This window comes from Oryx dammah, unplaced genomic scaffold, assembly GCF_014754425.2.
Source record: "Oryx dammah isolate SB20612 unplaced genomic scaffold, SCBI_Odam_1.1 HiC_scaffold_11210, whole genome shotgun sequence".
Taxonomy (NCBI): domain Eukaryota; kingdom Metazoa; phylum Chordata; class Mammalia; order Artiodactyla; family Bovidae; genus Oryx; species Oryx dammah.
In genome coordinates, this window is record NW_024080603.1 from 7,365,911 (window position 1) to 7,393,037 (window position 27,127).

The window sequence follows — 27,127 nt, forward strand, 5'->3', positions numbered from 1 at the left end:
ATCTTGTAATAATCTATAACAGAAAAGAGTCTGAAAAAGAATATACATATATACACATTCGTATGTATGTATGTATAAATGAACCACTTCACCATACACCTGAAACACTGTAAATCAACTACACTTCCAGTTTTAAAAATTAAATGTAATTTTTAAAAAAAGAAATAGAAGAGAGAAAGTGAAGAAATAAAAATTTAAAAACCTAAGAGCCAATACAGAATAGGCTGAAACAAGTTTCCAAAGAACTGAAGCAAGACAAAGAGTCAAGGTGAAAATGCAAACAGAAGTGTGCTTTTATTTTGGGGCATTTTGTCTTCTGGTTTCCCTTTTTTGCTTTTGCAAAAATTATCTTGTGTAATTGACTCCCTTTTTAAGGTCTATTATGCCTAACCATTTAAGTTAGCATATTCATGCAAATCAGTGATTTTATCTTTAGGATATACTGAGCGGGAGTATATTGGAGAAGGAAATGGCAACCTATTCCAGTATTCTTGCCTGGAGAATCCCATGGACAGAGAAGCCTGGTGGGCCACAGTCCATAGGGTCACAAATAGTCAGACATGACTTAGTAACTAAACAACAAGAGTATATAATAATAGCACATTAAATGCATATTTAACCTACCTAAATTTGACTGTATGTTTTTGCACAACAAAACCAAATTATCATAGATCATGGCCACTAACTGTAAGCTAACTATATCACCTGGTTACTACATGATCTGGTCTAAAACTTGAAAGAAAAAAGGTTTCATTCAGTATATTGTGGGGTTGTACATTATAAACAAATCCATGTATTCTGCTAATGACCCATTAGAAGATTCTGCAAGGAAATTTCTATGCATCATCAGTATTTGGTGAACAGCTCTGGGTGTCCTTTGGAAGGAATGATGCTAAAGCTGAAACTCCAGTACTTTGGCCACCTCATGCCAAGAGTTGACTCACTGGAAAAGGGAGGGACTAGGGGCAGGAGGAAAAGGGGACGACAGAGGATGAGATGGCTGGATGGCATCACTGACTCGATGGACGTGAGTTTGAGTGAACTCCGGGAGTTGGTGATGGACAGGGAGGCCTTGCATGCTGAGATTCATGGGGTCGCAAGAGTCGGACACGATTGAGCAACTGAACTGAACTGAACTGAATGCATTATTAGAAAACACTACTCTTTTTCTCCCTTAACACTAAATCAAGCACTCTTTTGGACTTTAACCCTCACTTAAGATGTAACTAACTGAACTGTCAGAGAAAAGAGAGAAGAAAATAGTAGTGCTAGCATTTATTACCCACTGAACTGTGAGCCAACACAACCAACTTAAAAGAGCTTCACATACATTATTCCATTTAATGCTTATAAAAACCTTACAAGGCAGGTGGTGGAGGTGTGGTCTAGACGCTATGTCATGGAGGAGTCTTGTGACCCCATGGACCTTAGCCCACCAGGCTCTTCTGTTCATGGGATTTGCCAGACAAGAATATTGGAGTGGGGTGCCATTTCCTCCTCCAGGGGATCTTCCCCACCCAGGGACTGAACACAAGTCTGCGGTACTGGCAGGCCGATTCTTTACCTCTGAGCCATCAGGAAAGCATGAGGCAGGTACAGTCCCAATATTATAAGTGAGGAAACAGAGTCACAGAGAAGTTACGGATAAATCAAAATGAAGAACTTCCCTTGTGTTTTCATAAAATGTTGTGCCCTGTAATCCCTGATCACTTACAGATACAAATGTGCTTCTATATCACTTGGACTCAGGTTCCCCAGAAACCTCAACTAGAATCACTCTTGACTGCAAAGACTGTTCATGAAACTCTAGTGTAAATAGGACCCTCAACTGAACCTTTGCCCAGCACATGTCACTTCTCCCATAGAGGTTTGCTCAGAGAAAGCCTAGACGCAGTCCTGCCTTTCCAAGCACTCACTAACAATATAGCGATGGAAGACTGGAAAGCAGATGTCAGCACAGTTCTGCAAACGAGGCCTAATTACAGTACTTCAGAGCAGAATAGCAGAGGTCCCATAGCTGACCTTCTCTCTTTTCTGTGAGAGTGAGACAAATCAAGACAAAAGGAAGTCAAAGGAATAAGACTTCTAAGGAAGAAGATAAAAGGACAGAACAGAAACAGAACCACAGACTGTCTTCGTAACCAAAGGTATGATTTCCAGTTCTTTGAACAACGCATTGGGTTCTACTCAAGCCCTGGATGGGTTCATTAGGAAAACTGACCATTTAAAGGTAAGTTAGGGAAACACGTCTGTTTTTGTACCACATGTAGGCAGGTCAGGCTTCCCAGGTGGCTCAGTGGGTAAAGAATTAGCCTACACTGCAGGAGATGCGAGTTTGAGTCCTGTGTCAGGAAGATCCCCTGGAGGAGGGCACAGCAACCCACTCCAGAATTCTTGCCTGGAAAATCCCACAGACAGAGAAATCTGGTGGGCTACAGTCCACGAGGTCAGAAAGAGTCAGACTCAACCGAAACGACTGAGCATACACGAATGCACGTAGGCAGGTCATTAGTGGAATAAGTGAAAACAGGATGCTGTTGTCTGCTCTTTATAAGCCACTTTCAAATGTTGGCATGGACTGTTTTATATAATCAATACCAATCAGAAAGTTTGCCTTAACTGAAATAAGTTAGTCAATGACAAAGGTGAAGTAATACATTATAAAATACTGGGTTTTCTCTCTCCCTTAATACTAAAAGCAATTATCCTTTCATTTTCCATAGAGATGAATGAAATCTCTAAACATAATATTTAAGCTACAACAATTAAAGAGAAGTAAGTAGCTCTTCAAGTTTATATTTACATATGCAAGCTCAGCATCAAAATATCGTCCCTACATAAATGAATTTAAAACAAAACAGAAACAGACACAGAAAATAGGCTTGTGGTTGCCAAGGGGGAAGAAGGGCAGAGAGGGGTTTTGGGATTAGCAGACGCAAACTATTATGTATATTATAGTATGGATAAACAGTAAGGCCCTACTCATTGTTTAGCACACAGGTATAGCACAGGGAGCTCTATTCAACAGCCTGTAGTAAACCATGTGGAAAAGAATATGAAAAAGAATATAAACGTATATGTATAATTGAATCATGGCTTCCCAGGTGACGCTAGTGATATACAGCTGGTAAATAACCAGCTCGCCAATGCAGGAGACATGAGATATGAATTCAATCCCTGGGTTGGGAAAATCCCCTGGAGGAAAAAACGGCATCCCCCGCTCCAGTATTCTTGTCTGGGAAATCCCATGGACAGAGGAGCCTGGTGGGCTACAGCCCATGAGGCCAAAAAGAGTCAAACACGACTGAGTGAGCAACAACAGCAATAACTGAATCGACTTTGCTGTACGGCAGAAAATAACACAGCACTGTTATTCAACTATACTTCAATACATTTTAAAATACACTTATGTCTTCCATTTACATAATCATATGGCTACTTTTACATGACTACAAAGGCTGACTGTATCCTTCACAGTAACGATACAGAAATATCCCATCACAGCAGATGCAGAATCTATTAGCACGTCACCCAGGTTCGTGTCATTGTTCAAGCACATCTATCATCAGACGCTGAACTGCCTCATCCAATGCGAGTTTAACTCTCACCGGAAATGCTTACAAAACACATGCAGACACCATCCCAAATTTGACTCCAATTTGTTTTAAATAAAGCCTTTTGTATATGCCATACATGTACTGATCAAAAGCAAAGTCAGTACTATACCTGGTTATTTCTTCTTTAAGTTTACATGGATCTTCGGCATAGAATTTAATACCAAAATATAAAGTATATGGAGGTCCAGCTAAAATAAGAAATAAAAATTAAATTTCACATTATAAATTTGCCAAAGTAGTAGTGTAGTATAACACAACTATTAAAAATTACACTCATCAAAAATATTTGTAAACCATATACTGGATAAGGGGTTAATACAAAATATCTGAGGAAGTCACACAACTCAATAGCAAAAGACAAATAACCCAATTAAAATATGAAAACTAAATAAATATTTTTCCAAAGAAGACGTTCAAATGCCCAAAGATATTCAATACATGAAAAAATATTCCACATCGCTAATCATCAGGAAAATGCAAATCAAAACCACATTAGGACATTACTTCACACCTATAAGAATGAACACCTGTAAGAATGGATATTGTCCAAAAGACAAAAGAGCTGGTGACAATGTAAAGAAAGAAGAACTTTGTACACTGTTGGCGGGGACATAAATTAATGGAACCATTAGGGAAAACAGTATGGAAGTTCCTCAGAAAGTTAAAATCAGAGCTACCATATAAGCCAACAATCCCACCGCTAGGTGTTTATCCAGAGGAAATGAAATCAGGATCCAAGAGATGTAGGCAACCCCAAATTCACTGCACTCCTACCACTAACTACTGCAAAAAGTACTCACTAAAATCAGCAAAAAGCTAGAAACAATTTAAATGCTCAGCAGCAGGTAGACTATTTAAGTCAACCACAGGACATATACATGGTACTATGCAACTGTTTAACTGAGCAGACTCTGATACTGTATAACAGACATACAGTCTATTTTCATTTTTAACTAAGTAAATAAAGTTACAAATTTAGAAGCTAGGGAGAGGAAGTTATATAGAACAACAGGTAACAAAGTCATAATACATTTATAATATATAAGTGATGTGATTATTTATTATTATTATGACACATATGCTATGGCACACAAAAGACAACCAACACGAGGGTCCTACCTCTCTCCCCTAGCCTACGCTTTCCTGTATAACACCCTCCTTATGCTAGAGCTTCTTGAGAAACTAAATTTTAAAAGAAACTTTGTTATAATTTATCCCCAGAGTTGATTCCATATGTTCAATTTCTATGTTTACTTAATCACTGTGTTTTTATGTCTGACAAGTATAACTTCACCCCTGAACACAGATGTCAAGGAGGCACCGATTATTAAATATTCAGAAGAACAGGAAGTCCATCCTCCGCTCATCTGCCTGTGTCAATCAAGCTCTGTGTTACTGAGCAGGTGGGTCTGCCTGTGCATGCAGGGCCACAAGGGTTCACATATCTGGGGATGTGAGGAGCACAGATGCTGCTGACATGGTGTTCAAAAGGAAGAAGGCCTTGTCCAGACTCCAGAGCTGCTTTTATTCCCCAGAACATGACAGATTCCACACTATTGACCAAGCCTGCTGCCTCTGCTAAGTCGCTTCAGTCATGTCCGACTCTGTGCGACCCCATAGACGGCAGCCCACCAGGCTTCCCCGTCCCTGGGATTCTCCAGGCAAGAACACTGGAGTGGGTTGCCATGCCAAGCCTAGCCAGTTCAAATGTGTTTGGTGATAAGCAGTTAAGCAGAAGTTTGAAAAACATAAAGTTAAAAACATTCAGTTTGGACTAATTTTCTCTAAGGACTTTTGGCCAAAATCAGCCCTCCTTTATCCACTTACATATAAAATGTCTTATGTCCAAATATACAAGTTACTATTTGATTGTATCTGATAATGTTCAAAAATGTTTCCTTAACACTTGAGTCCCAGCAAGCATCTGGTAACATATGTAAGGCAGGAAAAGCTCCAAGGAGGTAAAGCAACTCACCCAAGATCCCAAAAGTGAGAACCACATTTGCTAATACCTAGAGTTTAGTGCTTGCTGCCAACTATTGCATACAGGCTCTCAGGGAAAAAAATCATACAACTTCAGAGTAAGGTTAAATACTTCATACACACATCACTGTTTTGTACATCAACTGAAGGCTAAAGAGATGGAAATTCTGGAGCAAGGATATGTCTGCACAGGTATTTTTCAGCTTCTTAATCTAAAGCTGACTATAAAAATCAGGTGCCAATGAAGCAAATTCCTAGATTTTTATCTTGATCTTTCCAGGTCTATCTTTAAGAAATCATTTATGTAAAGTAAGTTAATAATGTTTTACTCTAGCAAAATAGAAGCCAGAAACTGGAAATCCTCTAATCTACCTTTTGTGAAGACTGATTTCAAGGCCTTTAATGATAATAGCCTTCCTTTAGCTCAGGATATCTAAATCAAAATTTACCAATGAGAATTCTGGTGACCAGAAAATATTCTGTCATTTTTACAGATATTCCTTCTGACATCTGTTGGGAGATGTGAGAGGCATTCTCCTTCATTAATTTTCAAACTATCTTATAAAATAAAAAAATTATGCATTATTCAATTGTTATGCTGCTGCTAAGTCGCTTCAGTCATGTCCAGGGCTGCTCCTCTGCCCATGGGACTCCCCAGGCAAGAATACTGGAGTGGGTTGCCATTTACTTCTCCATTCAGTTGTAATATCTGTGTTTTATTCTTCCTGTACATCAAATTTTTGACAGGATGACATTTATTTAAGATGAGAAAGTTATAACTGCATTAAGAAATGCAGTTAAAAACTGTAACTGCATTACAGATTATAGATATTAAACATAATATTTTATACCATGTAAAGAAATAGATAATTCAAACGCTCTTAAAGGAACACTTGGATAATATACTTTAAATAAAATGATTTACATTTTTCTCCACATTTGCATAGAAATCTGCTTTAAAATACTAAAATTCTTCTAATTTTTGAACTAGTATTTTTTAAGTAAGTGGTTGAAATGGACAAGAATTTACTGGATTTATTATGCTACCTGAATCTTTTGGAAAAGTGCTGATTTCTAGATCCTGAGGGATGAGACGTGTTAAACTGGAGCATCTACCACTCGTTTCAGGACAGCTTATGGAAGTCATCTGCATTCACATCTAATCACATGAGCCTCCTGCTTCCTCGCAGCTCTCAGTGGGCAGTTTGCCCACTCAGGAAGCACGTGGAATGAGAAGTCAGATGGTCAGGGCTTTGGTCATCCCTCCAATATAGAGCAGCTTCTCATCCATGGCAGGTCGCAAACCCTTTCTGATTAGGACTTACTCTTGCATAGGCTGAAGAGGCAGAACTTGATGTCTAAGGTATATATTTTTGAGGGTGCTTTCTCATCTCATAGGCCACCAGCCCCATCTCTGAAACCTGTTGCCCATTCTCATCCAGAATGCAGGCCCCCTACCAACTGTGTTTGTACTGACCTTGGAAAAGCCTAGACACAGCTGAGTGGACTGAAGTGAGCTACTAATGCAAACTGGCCAAATACCCTCCCAAGGGTTTGGAGTTGCAATTCAGAGACAGCCAGTTCGCCTCTGCTTGTGGCTAGAGGTATAACTTGGAAACTGGAGGAGGTTTCCACCACAGACATGGAGGGGCAAAAAGAGCCAGACCACAGAGAGAAACAAAAATGATGCTGATGTTCAGAGAAATGATACCTGCTGAGTTCCTGACAATTTTGCAGCTCTTAGTTCCCAATTCCTTCCTGAGGCACAGCTCTGTTCCTGCCCATGGGGTTCATAGAGCACCATGTGACCCATTTTACCCCAAGGAATGAATCAATACACAGGAAAAGTACAGACTCAGAATGGGGTAAGAAAGGCCAGAAGAATCCTCTAGGTCTTATCAGCAGTAATTCAGCAAAATAGTTTAATGATATGGTTTCAGTTTGGGACGACAAAAAAGTTTCAGAGATGGTTACTTGTGATGGCTAGCTACAAACCAATATGAGTGTATTTAATGCTGCTGAACTGTACACTCCAAAATGGTTAACATAGTACATCTTATGTTATACATTTTACTAATAATTTTAATAATAAAGATGATTTAAAAATAACTACTCTTCTACATACTTAAGGGCTGCAAGTGTGTGGCATGTGTACATTTATAAATTAAAATTTGAGTTATGAAAATTAATGTTAATGAATATAACATTAATTAGACTTCTGAGTCAATTAGTAGAGTCATATTGATAAAGTCAAAACCAAAATAGATGGATCCTTTCTGAATTCATAGCAATCTTTCAGGTTATGAGGGCACTCCTTAATTATTGACTGAGTAAATAATGTGAACGGCAATACCACTCTTTAACCCAAGAAACTCAAGCACTTTAATATATACAATGCCTACTTGCTTTTCAAATCAGTGTCTCTCTGCTTTTTCTATCTGAAGGTGAAATTTCAAAAGCAATGGAAAAATCACAGACAGAAGTCCAGGCCAAGTGCCCCCCGGAAGCAAAATTCAATACTCACATCTCCTCAGAGTCCCTATCCACACAATCTAATCAGAGTCTCGAGAGACTGAGCAATGTATAAGCACCCATTTCCATACTCTGGCACTCAAGTGACAATATTCACACCTGTGGTCTTACAGCCTATTTCTGCACTCATCTAATCATGGACGTTACATCATTTTCAAATTTCAACAAAATTAAAATCAAATACCTACTGTTGATCAGTTCTTTGTGTTCAGACAGGGTTTTCGCAGGATCCAGCCAATACTGGTGTGAGGAAGAAAAGAGTAATTGCAGAAATTAGTTGCATTTCATTGGCCTTCTCTTCAAGAATATTTGCAAAGTGTTATTTTTTTAATTACATTTAAATAATAAGTAAAACATTTGATTTATGATATATACACACAAACATACATAAGCATTTTCTGCTGCTAGAACATTAAAAGAGAAATGACGTCAGTGTTGGGAGAGAAAAGAAACAGTACATATTGGGTTCTTAGTTGAATTCTCATGTTGGTTATAAGATCAGCAACATCAAGATGATAATGAGTGAGTTTCTTACAGTCTTTGGCTGCAGAGAATGCCACCCAAATCTCTTTCCAGCATCCGCACAGCAACTCCCCTACAGACATGTCTCTCCCTAAAATTTTCTCTGTTCATTTCCAGTCCCATCCCTGACAAGCATCTCTGCCAGGTGTAAGGAAGAAAGCAGTCTAATCAAATCATATCCAGGAGAGGAGGCCCAGTTCAGTGGGTGAGGGTTCAAGTCCCAGAGCAGACCTATCTGGATTCCACCCTCTTTCCCCTCATTCACCACCATATAACTTGGAACCAGTTGCTGGACATCTTGGGGCTTCCCAGGTGGCACTAGTGGTAAAGAATTGTGAGAGTCACTCAGTCATGTCCGACTCTTTGTGACCCCATGGACTATACAGTCCATGGAATTCTCCAGGCCACAACACTAGAGTAAGTAGCCTTTCCCTTCTCCAGGGAATCTTCCCAATCCAGGGACTGAACCCAGGTCTCCCACATTGCAGGCGGATTCTTTACCAGCTGAGCCACAAGGGAAGCCTGAGTACTGGAGTGGGTAGCCTATCCTTTCTGCAGAGGATCTTCTCGACCCAGGAATCGATCTGGGATCTCCTGCACTGCAGGTGGATTCTTTACCAACTGAGCTATCAGGGAAGCCCAGGGGTAAAGAACCTGCAGCCAATTCAGGAGACATGGGTCTGATCCCTGGGTTGGGAAGATCCCCTGGAGGAGAGCATGGCAACCCACTTCAGTCTTCTCGCCTGGAGAATCCCAGGGACAGAGGGGCCTAGTGGGCTACAGTTGACAGAGCTGCAGACAGCCGGACAGGACGGAAGACTCAGCACACACGCAAGCACTGGGCGTCTCTCTCTGCACCTTCTGCATAGGCTCGCTGGGGGGATTAAGTCAATTACGCCCTGCAGAGGCTTTATCAGAGCCCCCGGCTCACACTGAGTAGGCAACACGTGCTAGCAATGATGAGCATTAAGGCGTGATGGCCATTCTTGGTAAGCATCATTAGCCAGTCTTAAGATACTTGTTTATCAATTCAAATTAATCTTCGGAGGACAGAATTTTAGACAGTACTGGCAGAATTTGGGGCCCTGTCGAGAGGCCTTCCTTTACATCTCACCCTTCTGAAATAAAATCACTGAAAGGAAAAGAAACAAACCTTCTGCCTCATCTGGAGGAAGGGCAGAGGAGGAGCAAACCAAGTACAAAGCGGGCGGAAGCGCTCCGAGTTGCCACAGAAGCACACAGTCAAAGGGATCCCAGTGCCTGTTAAGTCAGGGGAGCGGGCAAGGCGGAACCTTTACCCCACTCTTCTTGCCAAATGTTGGCGGTTCCAAGGGCCAAGCTAACCAGTTTCCACAGTTTCCATTTTATCGTGTTACTGGATGAAGAAGGGGAAACTCTCATAGCATTGAGGCAGGAGCTAGTCCAACCTGAACCACTTTATTCCTAGCACTCTTGTGTCTGTCCAGGGAAAACATTCACAATGAAAACATTCACTCTCTCTTAATCACCCTGGGTCAGGAATAACAAACAACAAAAGGAGCCTCAGAGAACCTTTTGGCCCAGCACCCCTTTTCCTGCCGCTTCACTAAGGGCAGAAATGCTCACTCTGGTGTGTAACAGGACCAGTAATTATAAATAGTTATTATAATATTTTATATAATCCCCTTGCCTTTTATTCCTATTTATATATAATAAAAATCACTCATCCTAAATGAGTATCATAATCATTTTATTACAGATTTTATCACAATACTTAACTCTATTCATGTATACATAATCCTCACAATTTGCCACTCACAGAGCTGTTTCAAATTTTCCTACTTTTTCAAAAGGTAACCAATATAAACATATTTGATTACCCATCACCTTTGTGAAATAAAATCACTGAAAGAAAAAGAAGCCTTCTCCTCATCTTATATATTTGACAAATATATATGCTTCCCTGGTGGCTCAGATGGTAAAGCATTTGCCTGCAGTGAAGGAAACCTGGGTTCAATCCCTGGGTCGGGAAGATCCCGTGGAGAAGGAAATGGCAACCGACTCCAGTATTCTTGCCTGGAGAATCCCATGGACAGAAGAGCCTGGCGGGCTATAGTCAGTGGGGTTGCAAAGAGTCGGACATGAGTGAGCAACTAACACAGAGACACATCAATATAAATGGGTAGCAACTTATAACCGCAGAAGGCAACGGCACCCCACTCCAGTACTCTTGCCTGGCGAATCCCATGGACAGAAGAGCCTGGTAGGCTGCAGTCTATGGGGTCACGAAGAGCGACTTCACTTTCACTTTTCACTTTCACCCACTGGAGAAGAAAATGGCAACCCACTCCAGTGTTCTTGTCTGGAGAATCCCAGGGACGGGGGAGCCTGGTGGGCTGCCATCTATGGGGTCGCACAGAGTCGGACACGACTAAAGCAACTTAGCAGCAGCAGCAGCAGCAACTTATAACACAATGTCCATCATCCCACTCTTATCATGTCTTAATTTTTGAAAGTCTAGAAAAACTTACTTTTAACGTAAGGTATTTGAAGAAGAGGTCATAATCAGTGAATCGCTTTTGGAGTCCACAATGACTAAAGATGTGGCTTTGGTGTTAAAAAAATAAATGGTTCTCAGGGAAACATTGATTCACTAAAATAGAGTAAAAATCAATCCAAATGCTCCGCTGTGTGTTAGACACAGAGCAGACCTTCTCCCCTAGATAAAGCCAGGGCTGCTTCCTACAAAATGGAAACATTAGGTGGGTGGATTGTTTCTTGCAAATCATGTTAACAAAAAGGTTAGACTCTCCCTAGATTTTTCAAATAAGATAAAACAGAGGAAAACACACTCAACCATAAACACCTGCATCAGGTTTCTATCGCTGCCATAACAAGTTATCACAAACAATTTACACCACCACCCATTTATTCTCCCCAAGGTCTGTAGAGGTATCTTTGCTCCAGGTTTCACAGGACAAAATCCAGTATATCAGCTGGCTGGGGTTCCAGAGGGTTATCTGGCAAGGAGACCCTACCCACAGGAGCACTTTTGGAAGGAGACTTAGGAATTGGGCCATGAGAGGCTTTCCCAGTTTTCTCCAGATGTCAAGGCATAAATAATACTAGGCCTTAATTTTAGACCTTACATTTCACTGACAAAGGTCCATCTAGTCAAGGCAGAGATCAAACTGCCAATATCCGTTAGATCATGCAAAAAGCAAGAGAGTTCCAGGAAAACATCTACTTCTTCTTTACTGACTGTGCCAAAGCCTTTGACTGTGTGGATGACAACACACTGTGGGAAATTCTTCAAGAGATGGGAATACCAGACCACCTGACCTGCCTGCTGAGAAATCTGTATGCAGGTCAAGAAGCAAGTTAGAACTGTACATGGAACAACAGACTGGTTCCAAATTGGAAAAGGAGTACATCACCCTACTTATTTAACTTATATGCAGAGTACATCATGCAAAATGTCCAGCTGGATGAAGCACAAGCTGGAATCAAGATGGCCAGAAGAAATATCAATAACCTCAGATATGCAGATGACACCACCCTTATGGCAGGAAGAAGAACTAAAGAGCCTCTTGATGAAAGTGAAAGAAGAGAGTGAAAAAGTTGGCTTAAAACTCAACATTCAGAAAATGAAGATCATGGCATCTGGTCCCATCACTTCATGGGAAATAGATGGGGAAACAATGGAAACAGTGACAGGTTATATTTTTGGGGGCTCCAAAATCACTGCAGATGGTGACTGCAGCCATGAAATTAAAAGATGCTTGCTCCTTGGTAGAAAAGCTATGACCAACCTAGACAGCATACTAACAAACAGAGACATCACTTTGCCAACAAAGGTCCATCTAGTCAAAGCTATGGTTTTTCCAGTAGTCATGTATGGATGTGAGAGTTGGACTATAAAGAAAGCTGAGTGCTGAAGAATTGAAGCTTTTGAACTGTGGTGTTGGAGAAGACTCTTGAGGGTAACTTGGACTCCAAGGAGATCCAACCAGTCCATCTTAAAGGAAATCAGTCCTGAATATTCTTTGGAAGGACTGATGTTGAAGCTGAAACTCCAATACTTTGGCCACCTTCTGTGAGGCACTGACTTATTTGAAAAGACCCTGATGCTGGGAAAGATTGAAGGCAGGAGGAGAAGGGGAGGATGAGATGGTTGGATGGCATCACCAACTCGATGGACATGAGTTTGTGTAAGCTCTGGGAGTTGGTGATGGACAGGGAGGCCTGGCATGCTGTAGTCCATGGAGTCGCCAAGAGTCGGACACGACTGAGAGACTGAACTAACACTGTACTAAGTGCTTCGGGCAAAAAGGAAGGAGGGCAGAGGCCTGTGGTCTTACTACGCTGTCTAATCTCATCTCAAAACTAGTAAAAAGAAATTGCAAAAAAGTTTCTTAATCTGTCCTTCTAACAACATCATCCCCAAAAAATAAATTTCACAAACTTACTCCTCAAACCACCTTTGTTTCTTTGTTCTTTCGTCTAGAATGACTTTCAGGCATTAAAAAGCTAAAGAAAGAAAACAGGAAGGAAACTTTAAGCTAAATGTAACAGGAAAAACTGGTTAACCTATTAAAATTTTCCAAATTAACGGTAATCTGTACACTTTTAAAATAAATCTTTCCTTGTGAGGTGAAAAAGCATAATGTAGGGTCTACAAGGACTTAGAAATTACAATTTTGCAACAAAAAAGGGAAGACTCAAGACTCAGCCAAAGGCTGCCCACTGCCATTAAATTTCCTCGGTATACATCCATACGCACACAGGTGGCACCTGATCCAAAGAGAAACTGGGATTACGTAAATGCCCCAGAATATACATAATAAACATGAGCCACCAGTTTCCATAGCCAGCATCTTAAAACGTAAAACCCACTTACGTTCAACCAAGGTAAAGAAATGACCTTGGAAGCAACGGCACTTGTCATTACCCATTATCAACAAGAGATCAAATGTAGCAGGTGTGTGATCACCGTGAAACACAGCAGGCAGCCGCTCCATAACCAGTGAAAAAAAAAGGGGGGCACAAAATTTGCTAATAACACAGCATTCCCATTTCAGCTTTAGGGTTTAAGTTCGAATATTCACCTATATCCAGAATGGATGTAGGCTCTAAAATTGGGATAACATTTATTCACTCAACATTTATGGCATACCCACTACATATATTTTCTATACGGCATGTCAAATCTTGCCCTGAGGATTGCAGTAAAACACAAATGACTGAGAACTTTCCCTAACCGTGAGACACTCACAGCCTAGCAGACACACAGAGAGAATCACTGATATGGTGTAATGCGGTGAGACTATCACCTGTATAAGATGAATACATGTAAGACAAACGTAAAAAGAATAGGACTCTTCAAGGTAAGCACAGAGAGGCATCACTGAAGAGAAAATCTTTGAACAGTATGCTCACAAATAAAAAACTTCTCCAAAATACAGAAATGGAGACCGAGCCCTAAGTTTTTATAAAAGTGCTATCTAACAGCTCAACTGCTCTTAAAGCTGATGGGTCTATTTTTAAGTGATAACACAGAACAAGATACTCCAAGTCCTTTACAGCAGAGGATTTCCTGAAGTCAGTGCCGTCTGATAGCTTATAACTATGCAGCTGAGAAATTAATGTTCCTGAGACTTACCTGGTGGTCCAGTGGCTAAGACTCCATGTTCCCAACGCAGGGGCCCCAGGTTCAATCCTCGGTCAGGGAGCTAGATCCTGCATACCGCAACTAAGACCCGGCACCGGCAAATAAATAAACAAACATTTTCTTGAAAAAAGCAATGTGTTTCTAAAGCACTTCCAGAAAGAAAAAAAAAAGTGGCCCATTCAGTCTTTCTGTCTGTGCTGAGTGGGAGAAAAAAGAGGAATAGAGGGCCGAACAGGGTCCACTGCAGTGCTGGGCTACAAAACATCTTTCCTGAGCTGTACTTGCTACCTAGACAGTCAAGAGGAGAGACTGCCCCATCTCTCTCATTCTCTCTCAACATGTAAGTAGCTCACTCTCTAAGAAAATCCATCAATCACTCTACCCCTTACCTTCCCCCCGCCGCCACCTCCTCTTGCTCACTTATTTCAAACATATCCAATAGTTCTGTATATCCTCATAAGCTGGATTGGATCCTATTCAGCAGGAAGATGAAGTGACAATTAACCAAAACAGACCCTGCTCTCTCATCCTGATTTCTACAGCGGGCTTCCTAACACAAGAGCACATTAACAGACTACAACCTCAATGTGCTGCGCTGTGCTTAGTCGGCCAGTTGTGTCCGACTCTTTGTGACCCCATGGACTGGAGCCCACCAGGCTCCTCTGTATAATCCCAAAGTCCAATCACTAAGGAGTTAAGATGACAAGCCCTCCTTGTCAATGACCCTTTGCCAGGGTGTAAGACTCCAATAGTTAGAGGGACTTACCTCTTCAGTCCTGTCGATCTTAATAACAGCCTTTATGCAACCCAAAGAAAAATAACAGATGGGCTCAAGGTCCTTCCTACTCTCACAGTCTTGGCTAAATGCCCTGAGTGCGTTTTCATCCACCTTGGCCGATCATGTCTCAATTTCATCAATTTCCTACGCAACAGTCTCTGAATTGTATTTTTAAACTCTAACACTGTCCAGTAAATCAATATCCTAACCTTCAAAAGATATATATTAAACTCGGGATCCAACCTTTCATTTGACAACTGTTCTTTTGGAGTCTCCTAGAGCTCTAATGTTTGGAGAAGGAAATGGCAACCCACTCCAGTGTTCTTGCCTGGAGAGTCCCAGGGACGGGGGAGTCTGGTGGGCGGCCGTCTGTGGGGTCACACAGAGTCAGACACAACTGAAGTGACTTAGCAGCAGCAGCAGCAGCAGCAGACCTCTAATAGTAGAATAAAGCCTAAAACATTTTAGATAATGCATGGAGAGCATGGAGTAAAAAGAGCTTTGCTACATCTTATTTCACACTGGGTATAATACTGACTCTTCTTTAGAGAATTTAAGAATACCACAATGGTATTTAATAATGTTTCCTTTAGATCCAAAAAAGGCTTTAAAGTGCACAGTCTGTATCAATATAACAAAATAACTTATTGATCTAAGGGAGTATGAAGAGTTGGCAATCTATAAGTGACAATGGAGCCAAAAAGATCTAAAAAAATGATACTGTAAGTCATTCCTGGGGAGTTCCAGGACTTGACATAATTTACACATACATTCCCAGAAATCCAGGACTGCGATAATGGCTATTTGGCTTTTTCCATGCCCATTTCCCAATGTCCCTATACAGACACATCTCAGGCCCTCTAAGCAACATTCACAGGATGTGATCTTAATTTGCTCCTTGGTATCAATCACAGAAGCCTTGGAACCTCAGGTAAAACCACCATTACAAAGCTACTCATAGCAGGGACAGAAACCTGGGCTTGTCATTAAGCCATCATGAGGGGATGGGGGGTGGCATGGGCCGGCGTGTAACTAGGCCTTATTTTTCAACAAAAGTGGATTCTATTGCACCATCTGACTTCTCAAGAAGTGTCACTGGCCCCAGGAACAATTCCTCAGGTCTTTCCCACAGTCCCTGGCACCAACTAAGGCTTAGAGAACTAACAACAGTAACAGCTAACACCTATTAAATGCTCACCATGTGCCAGGCACTATTGAAGACTTTACACGTTCACTTATTTAGTCCCTTTAGTTACGAATTAGAAACTATAAAAATTACCCTCTGACAGATGAGGAAACTGATTAAACAACTTGCCCCAAAATACAGAATAATAGATCCAAGGAACTGAACTTCCTTTTATTATAGGTTTGAACCAAGCCACTCTTCAAGAATACTGTCTGAATAGGAATGCAAAACTTCAAGATTCATACACTTGACTACCCAAATTCTTTTTTCCCAGCTCACTCCCTCATATTCTGACTCCACCAGGATACAACTGAGATTTCCTACTACCTTTGCACCATCTTTCCTCCCTGTTTCGATGCACGTCCTCACTTTGCTTGTGATTCATTCTTTGTTCACTCACAATTGTCCTCAATTCCCCTGCACAATCTTCCCTCCATATATCCACTGGAAACAAACAAACAAACACACACCCGCCAACTCTCCACCTTCTCCATGCCAGCACCTGAGAGGCTAACTGTAACTGAAGCCTCAAACTGCACAACCATAGTTGGGCTCACTTTAAAGTCATTACTAAGAACCACGGACACCACCCAGAATCCTACTACATATTCTTCTTTCACTTGCCTGCATAACGCCTCCATACTTTCGCTTCCCCCTTTCTCACTCTCAGCTGATGATCCTTCTTATTTCACTGAGGAAACTGAAGCCATCAGGTGAGAACACGTATGCCTTCGCGCCACATCTGCCAGCCTGCCTGCATCTGTGCCGGTCCTGTCCCCTCCCCTGTCGCTGTGGAGGAATGTCATGATCCACTGAAGCTCATCCCTGCGCGTCTTTTCGGGAATACGGTCCCAGCAATTCTGTGCTCTCTTCCCTGCACCATCAAAGCTTCCCTTTCCACAGAATCATTCCTGGCCGAATACAGGCTTTTATTCCTCCCATACTGAAACACACACACCCTTTTGAGCCCGTATCTGCCCATTTTACTTCCACACTTCAAAACAAATCTCTGATGGGCGAGGGGAGTTCTATATTCTGCTCCCGCTCACCACATCGCTGCCCCCCCCCACCCCCGCTGCCACTTAGTTGGTTGTGATTTGCTGGACGCATCCCCTCTATACCCAGCAATGTCCTATCTACTTTGGGATTTGCAGAGATGCAATTTAGGAGACATAAGACAGGGACCATTAACAAAAAAATCTTAGACTTTACTTTGAGACTTAACAACTGTGTGTGTGCTCACTCATTCAGTTGTGTCCACTTCTTTGCAACCCTGTGGACTGTAGCCCGCCAGGCTCCTCTGCCCATGGAATTTTCCAGGCAAGAATCCGGGAGTGGGCTGCCACTTCCTCCTCCAGGGGATCTTCCCGACCCGGGGGTCACACTCACACCTCTTGCATCTCCCGCACTGGCAGGGGGGTTCTGTGCCACTGTACCACCTGGCAAGCCCCTTTAACATCTGCAGCTTGCATTTTTTGACCTTTCCATATGTCTGGAACTGTCTAAGCCCATTTCTGGATTTATTATGCCATTTAACTGGTTCAGCTGAAAAGGTTCAAGTAGAACAGAAGTTTGATTTTTCCTCCCATCAGGGTACTGGGCAGATGAATCAGTTGATAGGGCTTGTTATGAGTGGACAAATGTGAAATCATTTCCCAAATTATAAAATGCCATATGGACTTAAGGGAAGTGTTGGGAATTTCATGTAGGCTAGGTGGGTAATTTGGAGAATAGACTCAGACTAGTGAAGACTTAGGGGAAAAAAAAGTGTGGAGCTTGGATTATGAGTCCCTACTTACAAATGAGGTATGTCAGTCTCTGAAAGGCCTAGTGATGTATTCAAGATGATATTGTAAATGAGTTAGGGAATCATTAAAGTTTCCTGACGCTGGGTCCAGTACCTTAAGGGCATGGAAAACTGTAATTTGTAATTTGAAAAAAAGAAAAATGAAACCAATGGTATTTTACATGACCTGCATACCTACTATGTGCCAAGCACTGTACTAGATGTTCTGCCTATTATTTTTTCATGTTAACCTTTTGACAACCTTATAAGAAAAGTACTTGTATCCCCATTTTATAGGTGGAGACAGAGTACTGGCCTACAGTTCCACAATGGGTCAATTAGGAAGTAGAGATTCAAACTCAAACATGCCTGTATCCAAAATACATTCCATCTCCACTCTATCACTATGCCTTCACTCAAGTGGAATAAATCTGCTACATGAATTGTTCTCCAGTATTATTTATTTTTCCCAAATTTGATCATAACTGCTCATTCAAGGGCTGAGCTTCCCATGGCCTCTTGAGAACCCACTCTAGTACTAACAGCAATTGTTAACCCTAATGACAGGTGTGAGTCATCACCCACTGTCTTGAAATAGCTTTGTCATGCACTCTCTCCCTCCGGCCTTTCTTCCTACTTCACTGACCACAACTTCACAGTCTCCTCTATTGGGTGCTCACTATCTCCTTAACCACGAAAGGCTGGATTGCCCTGGGCTCACACTTTACAACCAGGCTCCTGGCTTTAAATGTAACTGTGGAAAATTCTGAAAGAGACTGGAATACCAGACCACCTGACCTGCCTCTTGAGAAACCTATATGCAGGTCAGGAAGCAACAGTTAGAACTGGACATGGAACAACAGACTGGTTCCAAATAGGAAAAGGAATACGTCAAGGCTGTATGTTGTCACCCTGCTTATTTAACTTCTATGCAGAGTACATCATGAGAAACGCTGGGCTGGAAGAAGCACAAGCTGGAATCAAGACTGCCGGGAGAAATATCAATAACTTCAGATACGCAGATGACACCACCCTTATGGCAGAAAGTGAAGAGGAACTGAAAAGCCTCTTGATGAAAGTGAAAGTGGAGAGTGAAAAAGCTGGCTTAAAGCTCAACATTCAGAAAACGAAGATAATGGCATTTGGTCTCATCACTTCATGGGAAATAGATGGGGACACAGTGGAAACAGTGTCAGACTTTATTTTTGGGGGGCTCCAAAATCACTGCAGATGGTGATTGCAGCCATGAAATTAAAAGACGCTTACTCCTTGGAAGGAAAGTTTTGACCAACCTAGACAGCATATTGAAAAGCAGAGACATTACTTTGCCAACAAAGGTCCGTCTAGTCAAGGCTATGGTTTTTCCAGTGGTCATGTAGGATGTGAGAGTTGGACTGTGAAGAAAGCTGAGCGCTGAAGAATTGATGCTTTTGAACTGTGGTGTTGGAGAAGACTCTTGAGAGTCCCTTGGACTGCAAGGAGATCCAACTAGTCCATTCTGAAGGAGATCAGCCCTGGGATTTCTTTGGAAGAAATGATGCTAAAGCTGAAACTCCAGTACTTTGGCCACCTCATGGAAGAGTTGACTCACTGGAAAAGACTCTGATGCTGGGAGGGATTAGGGGCAGGAGGAGAAGGGGACGACAGAGGATGAGATGGCTGGATGGCATCACTAACTCGATGGACGTGAGTCTGAGTGAACTCCGGGAGTTGGTGATGGACAGGGAGGCCTGGTGTGCTGCGATTCATGGGGTCACAAAGAGTCGGACACGACTGAACGACTGAACTGAACTGAACTGATACATGAACCTCTCAAATGCATATCCAGACCAGAACTGTCCCCTGAAGCCAACTAACTTCCTACTTAGATGCCTATTAGAATCTTTAAACTTTACATGTTCAAAGAGGAAATGATGATTCTACTCCCTTCCAGAAAAACCTGTTCTCCTGTAGTCTTTCCCATCTCAGTAAATGATACAAAACGCTTCCACTGGTTCCAGTCAAAGCCTCTTTACCGTCTATCTCTTCTATCAATCTGCAAATACTGCTGGCTTATGTTAAAATACAAACAGAATCTGACAAATTCTTACCGCTCCCAGAGCCAAGCACTCATCGCCGTTCACCTGCATTTCTTTAACCACGCCTTTAATGGTGCCACATGTTCCGCCTCAGCATTCAGAGGAATGCTTTAAAAATGCAGATCAGATCAGTTTACTCTCCTTCTCTACGTCCTCCAGTCGTTTCCCTTCTTACTCAAATTAAAATCCAAAGTCCTTGTGATGATCTGTAAGGCCCTCCCTCATCTGGCCCCGCTCCTGTCACTCTCCATTGTGTGTTTTCATGATGAGGTAGCAGGAAGGACCTTAAGAAAAGTGTTAGTGGGAGCCTTAGGGCCCCCATGCGTGAGTGCGTGTGAAGTCGCTCAGTTGTGTCCGCCTCTGTGACCCCCATGGACTGTAGCCCGCCAGGCTCCTCTGCTCATGGGACTCTCCAGGGAAGAACACTGGAGTGGGCTGCCATGCCCTCCTTCAAGGAATCTTCCTGACCCAGGGATCGAACCCGCCTCTCTTAAATCTCCTGCATTGGCAGATGGTTTCTTTACAATTAGCACCACCTGGGAAGCCCTCAGGGCTCCCAAGGGGTCCTAAAGAAAAGCAGAGAGAAACCTGTTGGAAGCAGGAAGAAAGACCTGACTCTTCAGGCAGAATTTTGGCAATGCTGTTGCCTGGGGCATATGGAAAATAAAAGATGCACCTATTGAACTGGACCATCCAGACAAGGAGATTTCCAGGCAGACTGGAGAAAGTCTTGACTGACTTCTTTTGCTCCCTATAATGAAAGCTAAGAGGAAAGAGATATGCTGAAAACTGACTGTGAAATATCAACTAGGACTTAACAGGTTTGAAAATAAAATTCTCTCACTTTTAGACTTACCAAAAGGCAAATGATGCTACAATTAAGAAATGGCTCCTGAGCAAAGACCAAATCCAGAGTGAGGTCAAGAAATTATGAATGTAACCATAAAACTTAAATCTTCAAAATATCTAATATGATATATTATCATGTATAAAACAGATAGCTAGTAGGAAGCTGCTGTATAACACAGTGAGCTCAACTGGTGCTCTGTGACAACCGAGAGGGGTTGGATGGGAAGTGGGGTGGGAGGGAGGTTCAAGAGGGAATTCAGTTCAGTTACTCAGTCATGTCTGACTCTTTGAGACCCCATGGACTGCAGCAAGCCAGGCCTCCCTATCCCTCACCAACTCCCAAAGTTTACTCAAATTCATGTCCATCGAGTCAGTGATGCCATCCAACCACTTCATCCTCTGTCATCCCTTTCTCCTCCCGCCTTCAATCTTTCCCAGCATCAGGGTCTCTTCCAATGAGTCGTTCTTCGCATCAGATGGCCAAAGTATTGGAGTTTCAGCTTCAACATCAGTTCAGTTCAGTTGCTCAGTCGTGTCCAACTCTTTGCAACCCCATGAATCGCATCACGCCAGGCCTCCCTGTCCATCACCAACTCCTGAAGTTCACTCAGACTCACGTCCATCGAGTCAATGATGCCATCCAGCCATCTCATCCTCCGTCGTCCCCTTCTCCTCCTGCCCCTAAATATTCAGGACTGGTTGGATCTCCTTGCAGGTCAAAGGACTCTCAAGAGTCTTCTCCAGCACCACAGTTCAAAAGTATCAATTCTTCAATGCTCAGCTTTCTTTATAGTCCAACTCACATCCATTCATGACTACTGGAAAAACCATACCTTTGATTAGATGGACCTTTGTTGGCAAAGTAATGTCTCTGCTTGTTAGTATGCTGTCAAGGTTGGTCATAACTTTTCTTTTAAGGAGCAAGAGCTTTCTAATTTCATGGCTGCAGTCACCATCTGCAGTGATTTTGGAGCCCAAAAACATACAGTCTGTCACTGTTTCCCCATCTATTTGCCATGAAGTGATGGGACCAGATGCCATCATCTTAGTTTTCTGATGTTGAGCTTTAAGCCAATTTTTTCACTCTCCTCTTTCACTTTCATCAAGAGGCTCTTTAGCTCTTCTTCAATTTCTGCCATAAGGGTGGTATTACCTGTATATCTGAGGTTATTGATATTTCTCCCAGCAATCTTGATTCTAGCTTGTGCTTCTTCCAGCCCAGCGTTTCTCATGATGTACTCTGCATAGAAGTTAAATAAGCAGGGTGACAATATACAGCCTTGATGTATTCCTTTCGCTATTTGGGACCAGTCTGTTGTTCCATGTCCACTTCTAACTGTTGCTTCCTGACCTGCATACAGATTTCTCAAGAGGCAGGTCACATGGTCTGGTATTCCCATGTCTTGAAGAATTTTCCACAGTTTATTGTAGTCCACACAGTCAAAGGCTTTAGCATAGTCAAAAAGCAGAAGTAGATGTTTTTCTGGAACTCTCTTGCCTTTTCAATGATCCAGTGGATGTTGGCAATTTGATCTCTGGTTCCTCTGCCTTTTCTAAAGCCAGAGGAAGTTCACGGTTCATGTAGTGTTGAAGCCTGGCTTGGAGAATTCTGTGCATTACCTTGCTAGCATGTGAGATGAATTCAATTGTATGGTAGTTTGAGCATTCTTTGGCATTGCCTTTCTTTGGAATTGGAATGAAAACTGACCTTTTCCATTCCTGTGGCCACTGCTGAGTTTTCCAAGTTTGCTGGCATATTGAGTGCAGCACTTTCACAGCATCATCTTTTAAGATTCGAAATAGCTCAGCTGGAATTCTATCACCTCTGCTAGCTTTGTTCATAGTGATGTTTATGTGTATACTTATGACTGATTCACACTGTTGTATGGCAGAAAGCAACATGATGTTATTAAGCAATTTTCCTCCAATTAAAAAAAAAGATCTAAAACAATGCCTCATAAACAAAGAAAAGTTCCTCTAAGAATCTTAAGGGCATTGTTTTCCAAAACTTTTACAAGGAATCTAAGGTTTGAAGAGCTTATTTCAAGAAACAGTGATTTGTCCCTAATTATTAGAGAACTGAAAATGAAAGCTACAATGAGATATCACCTCTCATCCAGAATGATTATCATCAAAAATCCATGAACAATAAATGCCAGAGAGCATGTGAAGAGAAGGGAACCCTCCTACACTGCTAGTGGAAATGTAAAAACTGGTACAGCCACTATGCTTAGCAGTATGGAGGTTCTTTAAAAAAACTAAAAATAGGCCCTGCAATCCCACTCCTGGACATATATGCAGAGAAGAACATGATCCAAAAGGATACGTGCACCTCACTGTTCAAGGAAGCACTGTTTACAGTAGTCAAAACATGGAAGCAACCTAAATGTCCATCAACAGAGGAATGGAGAAAAAAAATGTAATACATACATATACAATGGAATATTACTCAGCCATTAAAAGGAATGAAATAATGCCATTTGCAGCAACACAGATGCTAGAGATTGTCATACTGAATGAAGAATGTCAGACAGAGAAGGAGAAATATTGCATGACATCCTTTACAAGTAGAATCTAAAAAGAAAGGACACAAATGAAGTATTCACAAAAAAGAAGCAGACTCAGAGAAGGAGCTTAACAGTTGCTGGTGGGGAAGGATGGGAAAGGGACTGTTAGGGAGTGTGGGATGGACATGTACGCACTGCTATATTTAAAAGGGCCTACGGAACAGCACAAGTAACTCTGCTTAATGTTATGTGGCAACCTGGATGGGAGGGGGGCTGGGGAAGAATGGATACACGTATATGCGTCGCTGAATCATTTGCTGTTCACCTGAAACTATTACAACATCGTCAGTCAGTTGTGCATATGTGCTTAGTCGCTCAGCCGTGTCTGACTCTTTGTGACCCCGTGGAACGAAGCCTACCAGACTCCTCTGCCCATGGGGTTCTCCAGGCAAGACTGTTGGAGCGGGTAGCCATTCTTTTCTCCAGGGACAATTCCCAACCCAGGGACAGAACCTGGGACTCCTGTGTTACAGGCGGATTCTTTACCATCCGAGCGACCAGGGAAGCCCTGGAGAATGGATGCACATATATACACAGCTGAGTCCTTTTGCTGTTCACCTGAAATTATTACAACATTGTTAACTGGTTGTACTCCAACACAAAATAAAATGTGTGTTTTTTTTTAAGAAATAGCAATTTGTATGGCCTTTGTCAAACAGAATTGATTATAAATTGATTCATAAGAAATCCACAAATTTTTTTGAAGAAATTATATCAGCTTTAGTTTAAAGGACAGAAATGATACACACTGAAACAGGCCCTTTGGAACCCAGCCTTCATCAGGCAGAAAGCAGACTGAAAATACTACTCAGCTGCAAACACACTTCACTTTTTATAGAAAGGGAAGGAAAACTCAGAGAACAGAATCAAAAGCCCAGAGGGAAGGGGCAACTGTCACAAGCAGTTAAGACCAACCTCTAATCAAAGAAACAGCTGCTGGCTAGATTTCAGAACTGTTAAGGACTAGTAACTGCTATGTGCCTCCTGTTTTCCCTCATTCTAAATGCAACTGTCTATACCAATTATGGGCTTCCCCGGGGGAAAGCAGTAAAGAATCTGCCTGCCAATGCAGGAGACACAGGTTCAATGCCTGGGTCAGGAAGATCCCCTGGAGAAGGAAATAACAACCCACTCCAGTATTCTTGCCCAGGAAATCTCATGGACAGAAGAGCCTGGTATAGTTCATGGTGCTGGAAAGAGTCGGACAAAACTTAGTGACAAAACAACAACAAATACCAATTACCCTACCCCATGTGTGTCCCACCAGTATACGCTGAATGATGGTCTAGGGTATGTAGATACGTATTTCTCACCCTTCTAATTCACAGGTCTTCAGATCAAGAGGAACTATATTTACAAGGGTGAACTACAGGTACTGAAGAACAATACCCAAAGAGTCTGATGTGATGAACTCCTGTACCTTAAGTCTGAATCCAATGCCATCCTAAACGAGATTTGGAAAGGCCTTGGGAGGGATGTGAGTACATTTTATATGTAGGAAGAAGAGAAATAATTTTTGGCTGGAAGATAAAACTTTCATGTTTTAAAACATGGGCAGATTTAGTTGGTGCTCCCCTCATCAAGTGGGATCATCTAATCTCTCTTCCGTTTACATACAGACTGGCCGTTCCTCTCTTCAAATCAGCAGAATACAGCAAAAGTAATACTCTCTGACTTCTGGGCTTAGTTATAAAAGGTAATACTGCTTTGCCCTTCGGAGAAGGCAATGGCACCCCACTCCAGTACTCTTGCCTAGAGACTCCCACGGACAGAGGAGCCTGGTGGGCTGCTGTCTATGGGGTCGCACAGAGTCGGACACGACTGACGTGACTTAGCAGCAGCAGCTTTGCCCTTCCCTCCCTATCTTCCTCTGGATGCCTGCCCTGGGAACCCAAACTCTACCCTGTGAACAAGTCAAGCAACAACATGTCAATTCCACATGTAGGTGTTCCACCACCAGCCAAGCTCAAGTCAGTGCCGACATCCACAATCAGACACACGGCTGAGATTTCAGATGACTGCAGCCTCCAGCCTTTGAGCCTCTCCAGTTGAAAATAGTGATGCAGAGATAAGCTATCCCTACAAAGCCCTGACCTCGTCGCAGGTTCAAGAACAGAGTCACTTTTTTTTTTTTTGACTGTGCTTTGCAACTTGTAGGATTTTAGTTCCCTGACTAGGGATTGAAACCATATCCTCAGCAGTGAAAGCATGGAGTCCTAACCACTAGTCCACCAAGGAATTCCTAGAGTTGCCTTAATGTATTTACATTTTTTAAAAGAAAAAACTTCATGTATGTATTTATTTAGCTGTGCTGGGTCTTCCTTGCCACATGAGCTCTTCTCTAGTTGTGGTGAGTAGGGCCTGCTCTCTAATTCTGGTCCACAGGTTGCTCAGAGCGGCGGCTTCTCTTGCTGGGAATCACAGGTTCTAAGGCACACAGCCTTCAGCAGTTGCAGCTCCTTGGATATAGGACACGGGCTCAGAACTTGTGGTACCCAGGCTCAGGTCCCCTGCAGCACCTGGGATCTTCCCAGATCAGGGACAGAACCCGTGTCTCCTGCACGGGCAGGCAGATTCTTTACCACTGAGCCACCAGGGAAATCCACCTTAATTTACAGTCACTAAACTTGGAGGTGAATGTTACAGAGCCATGATTAACAGGAACACATGCTAATTCATCAAGGTCTCTTTGATCCTCACTCTTGCATTCAACAGGCCTGCTGTTCCCTCTGTATTTAAATCATCTGTGAACCTCATGAGCACGCCCTAACCCTCTACAGCTTTATCCTAGGAGCTGATATCAATACTGTAACCCCTAGGACGTACCTAGAGACTTCCTTCTAAATTGATATCATTCAAAAATCAGTTCTCTCTGCTTAAGGCTTAGTCAATTAAACTAGCTTTCAATTTAACCATCACTTTTTCATTGAATCCACAAATATATCAACTGTTCTATATAACTTTCTGAATTCTAAATATACTAGTTTTATCAGAAATAAAGCAGTCAGACATGAGTTGGTTTTCTGGTTATTAATAGAACCATGTTGGATTATAGTGACCAACTATTATACCTCCTTGTAGCCCACAGATCATCCCTTGGACATGCCTCCTGTCAAGCTATGACTATCTCCAGTTGGGCTTCTCCACACTGCATCCATAGGCTGTTCCTAATCTCTAAGGGGCCAGGATATCTAATAACAAATGAGTTTGGATTTCTTCTTAAAATAAAAATAAACAGTGTCTTAAGCATGCCAGATTTCATGAGAAAAGTTCTGAATCCCTGAATGGACTTTAAGATATTACCTCAGTGCTATAAGGCTTCCCTGGTAGCTCAGATGGTAAAGAATCTGCCTGCAATGCAGGAGACCCAGGTTCAATCCCAGGGTTGGGAAGATCCCCTGGAGAAGGAAATGGCAACCCACTCCAGTACTCTTGCCTGGAGAATCCCATAGACAGAGGAGCCTGGTGGGCTACACTCCATGGGGTCAAAAGAGTAGGACACGCCTGAGCAACTCAAGCGACTTCAGTTTTTTTTTTCAGTAAGTTTAGTCTACCTTTTGGATAAATGAAGTTGCTACC

The 27,127-nt window shown here is 42.2% G+C and overlaps 1 protein-coding gene across 2 annotated transcripts in view; it reads right to left on the minus strand.

Annotated features, from left to right (window-relative positions):
- Positions 1–27,127, minus strand: part of LOC120861001 (band 4.1-like protein 4A) — a 289,057-nt gene that overhangs the window by 131,871 nt on the left and 130,059 nt on the right. For both annotated transcript variants that reach the window (XM_040236708.1, XM_040236707.1), the window contains exons 4-5: positions 8,321–8,372; positions 3,727–3,805 (exon numbers count right to left, since the gene is read on the minus strand). In XM_040236708.1, coding sequence (XP_040092642.1) covers positions 3,727–3,805; positions 8,321–8,372 — 131 coding nt within the window. The remainder of the gene's footprint in view (positions 1–3,726; positions 3,806–8,320; positions 8,373–27,127) is intronic.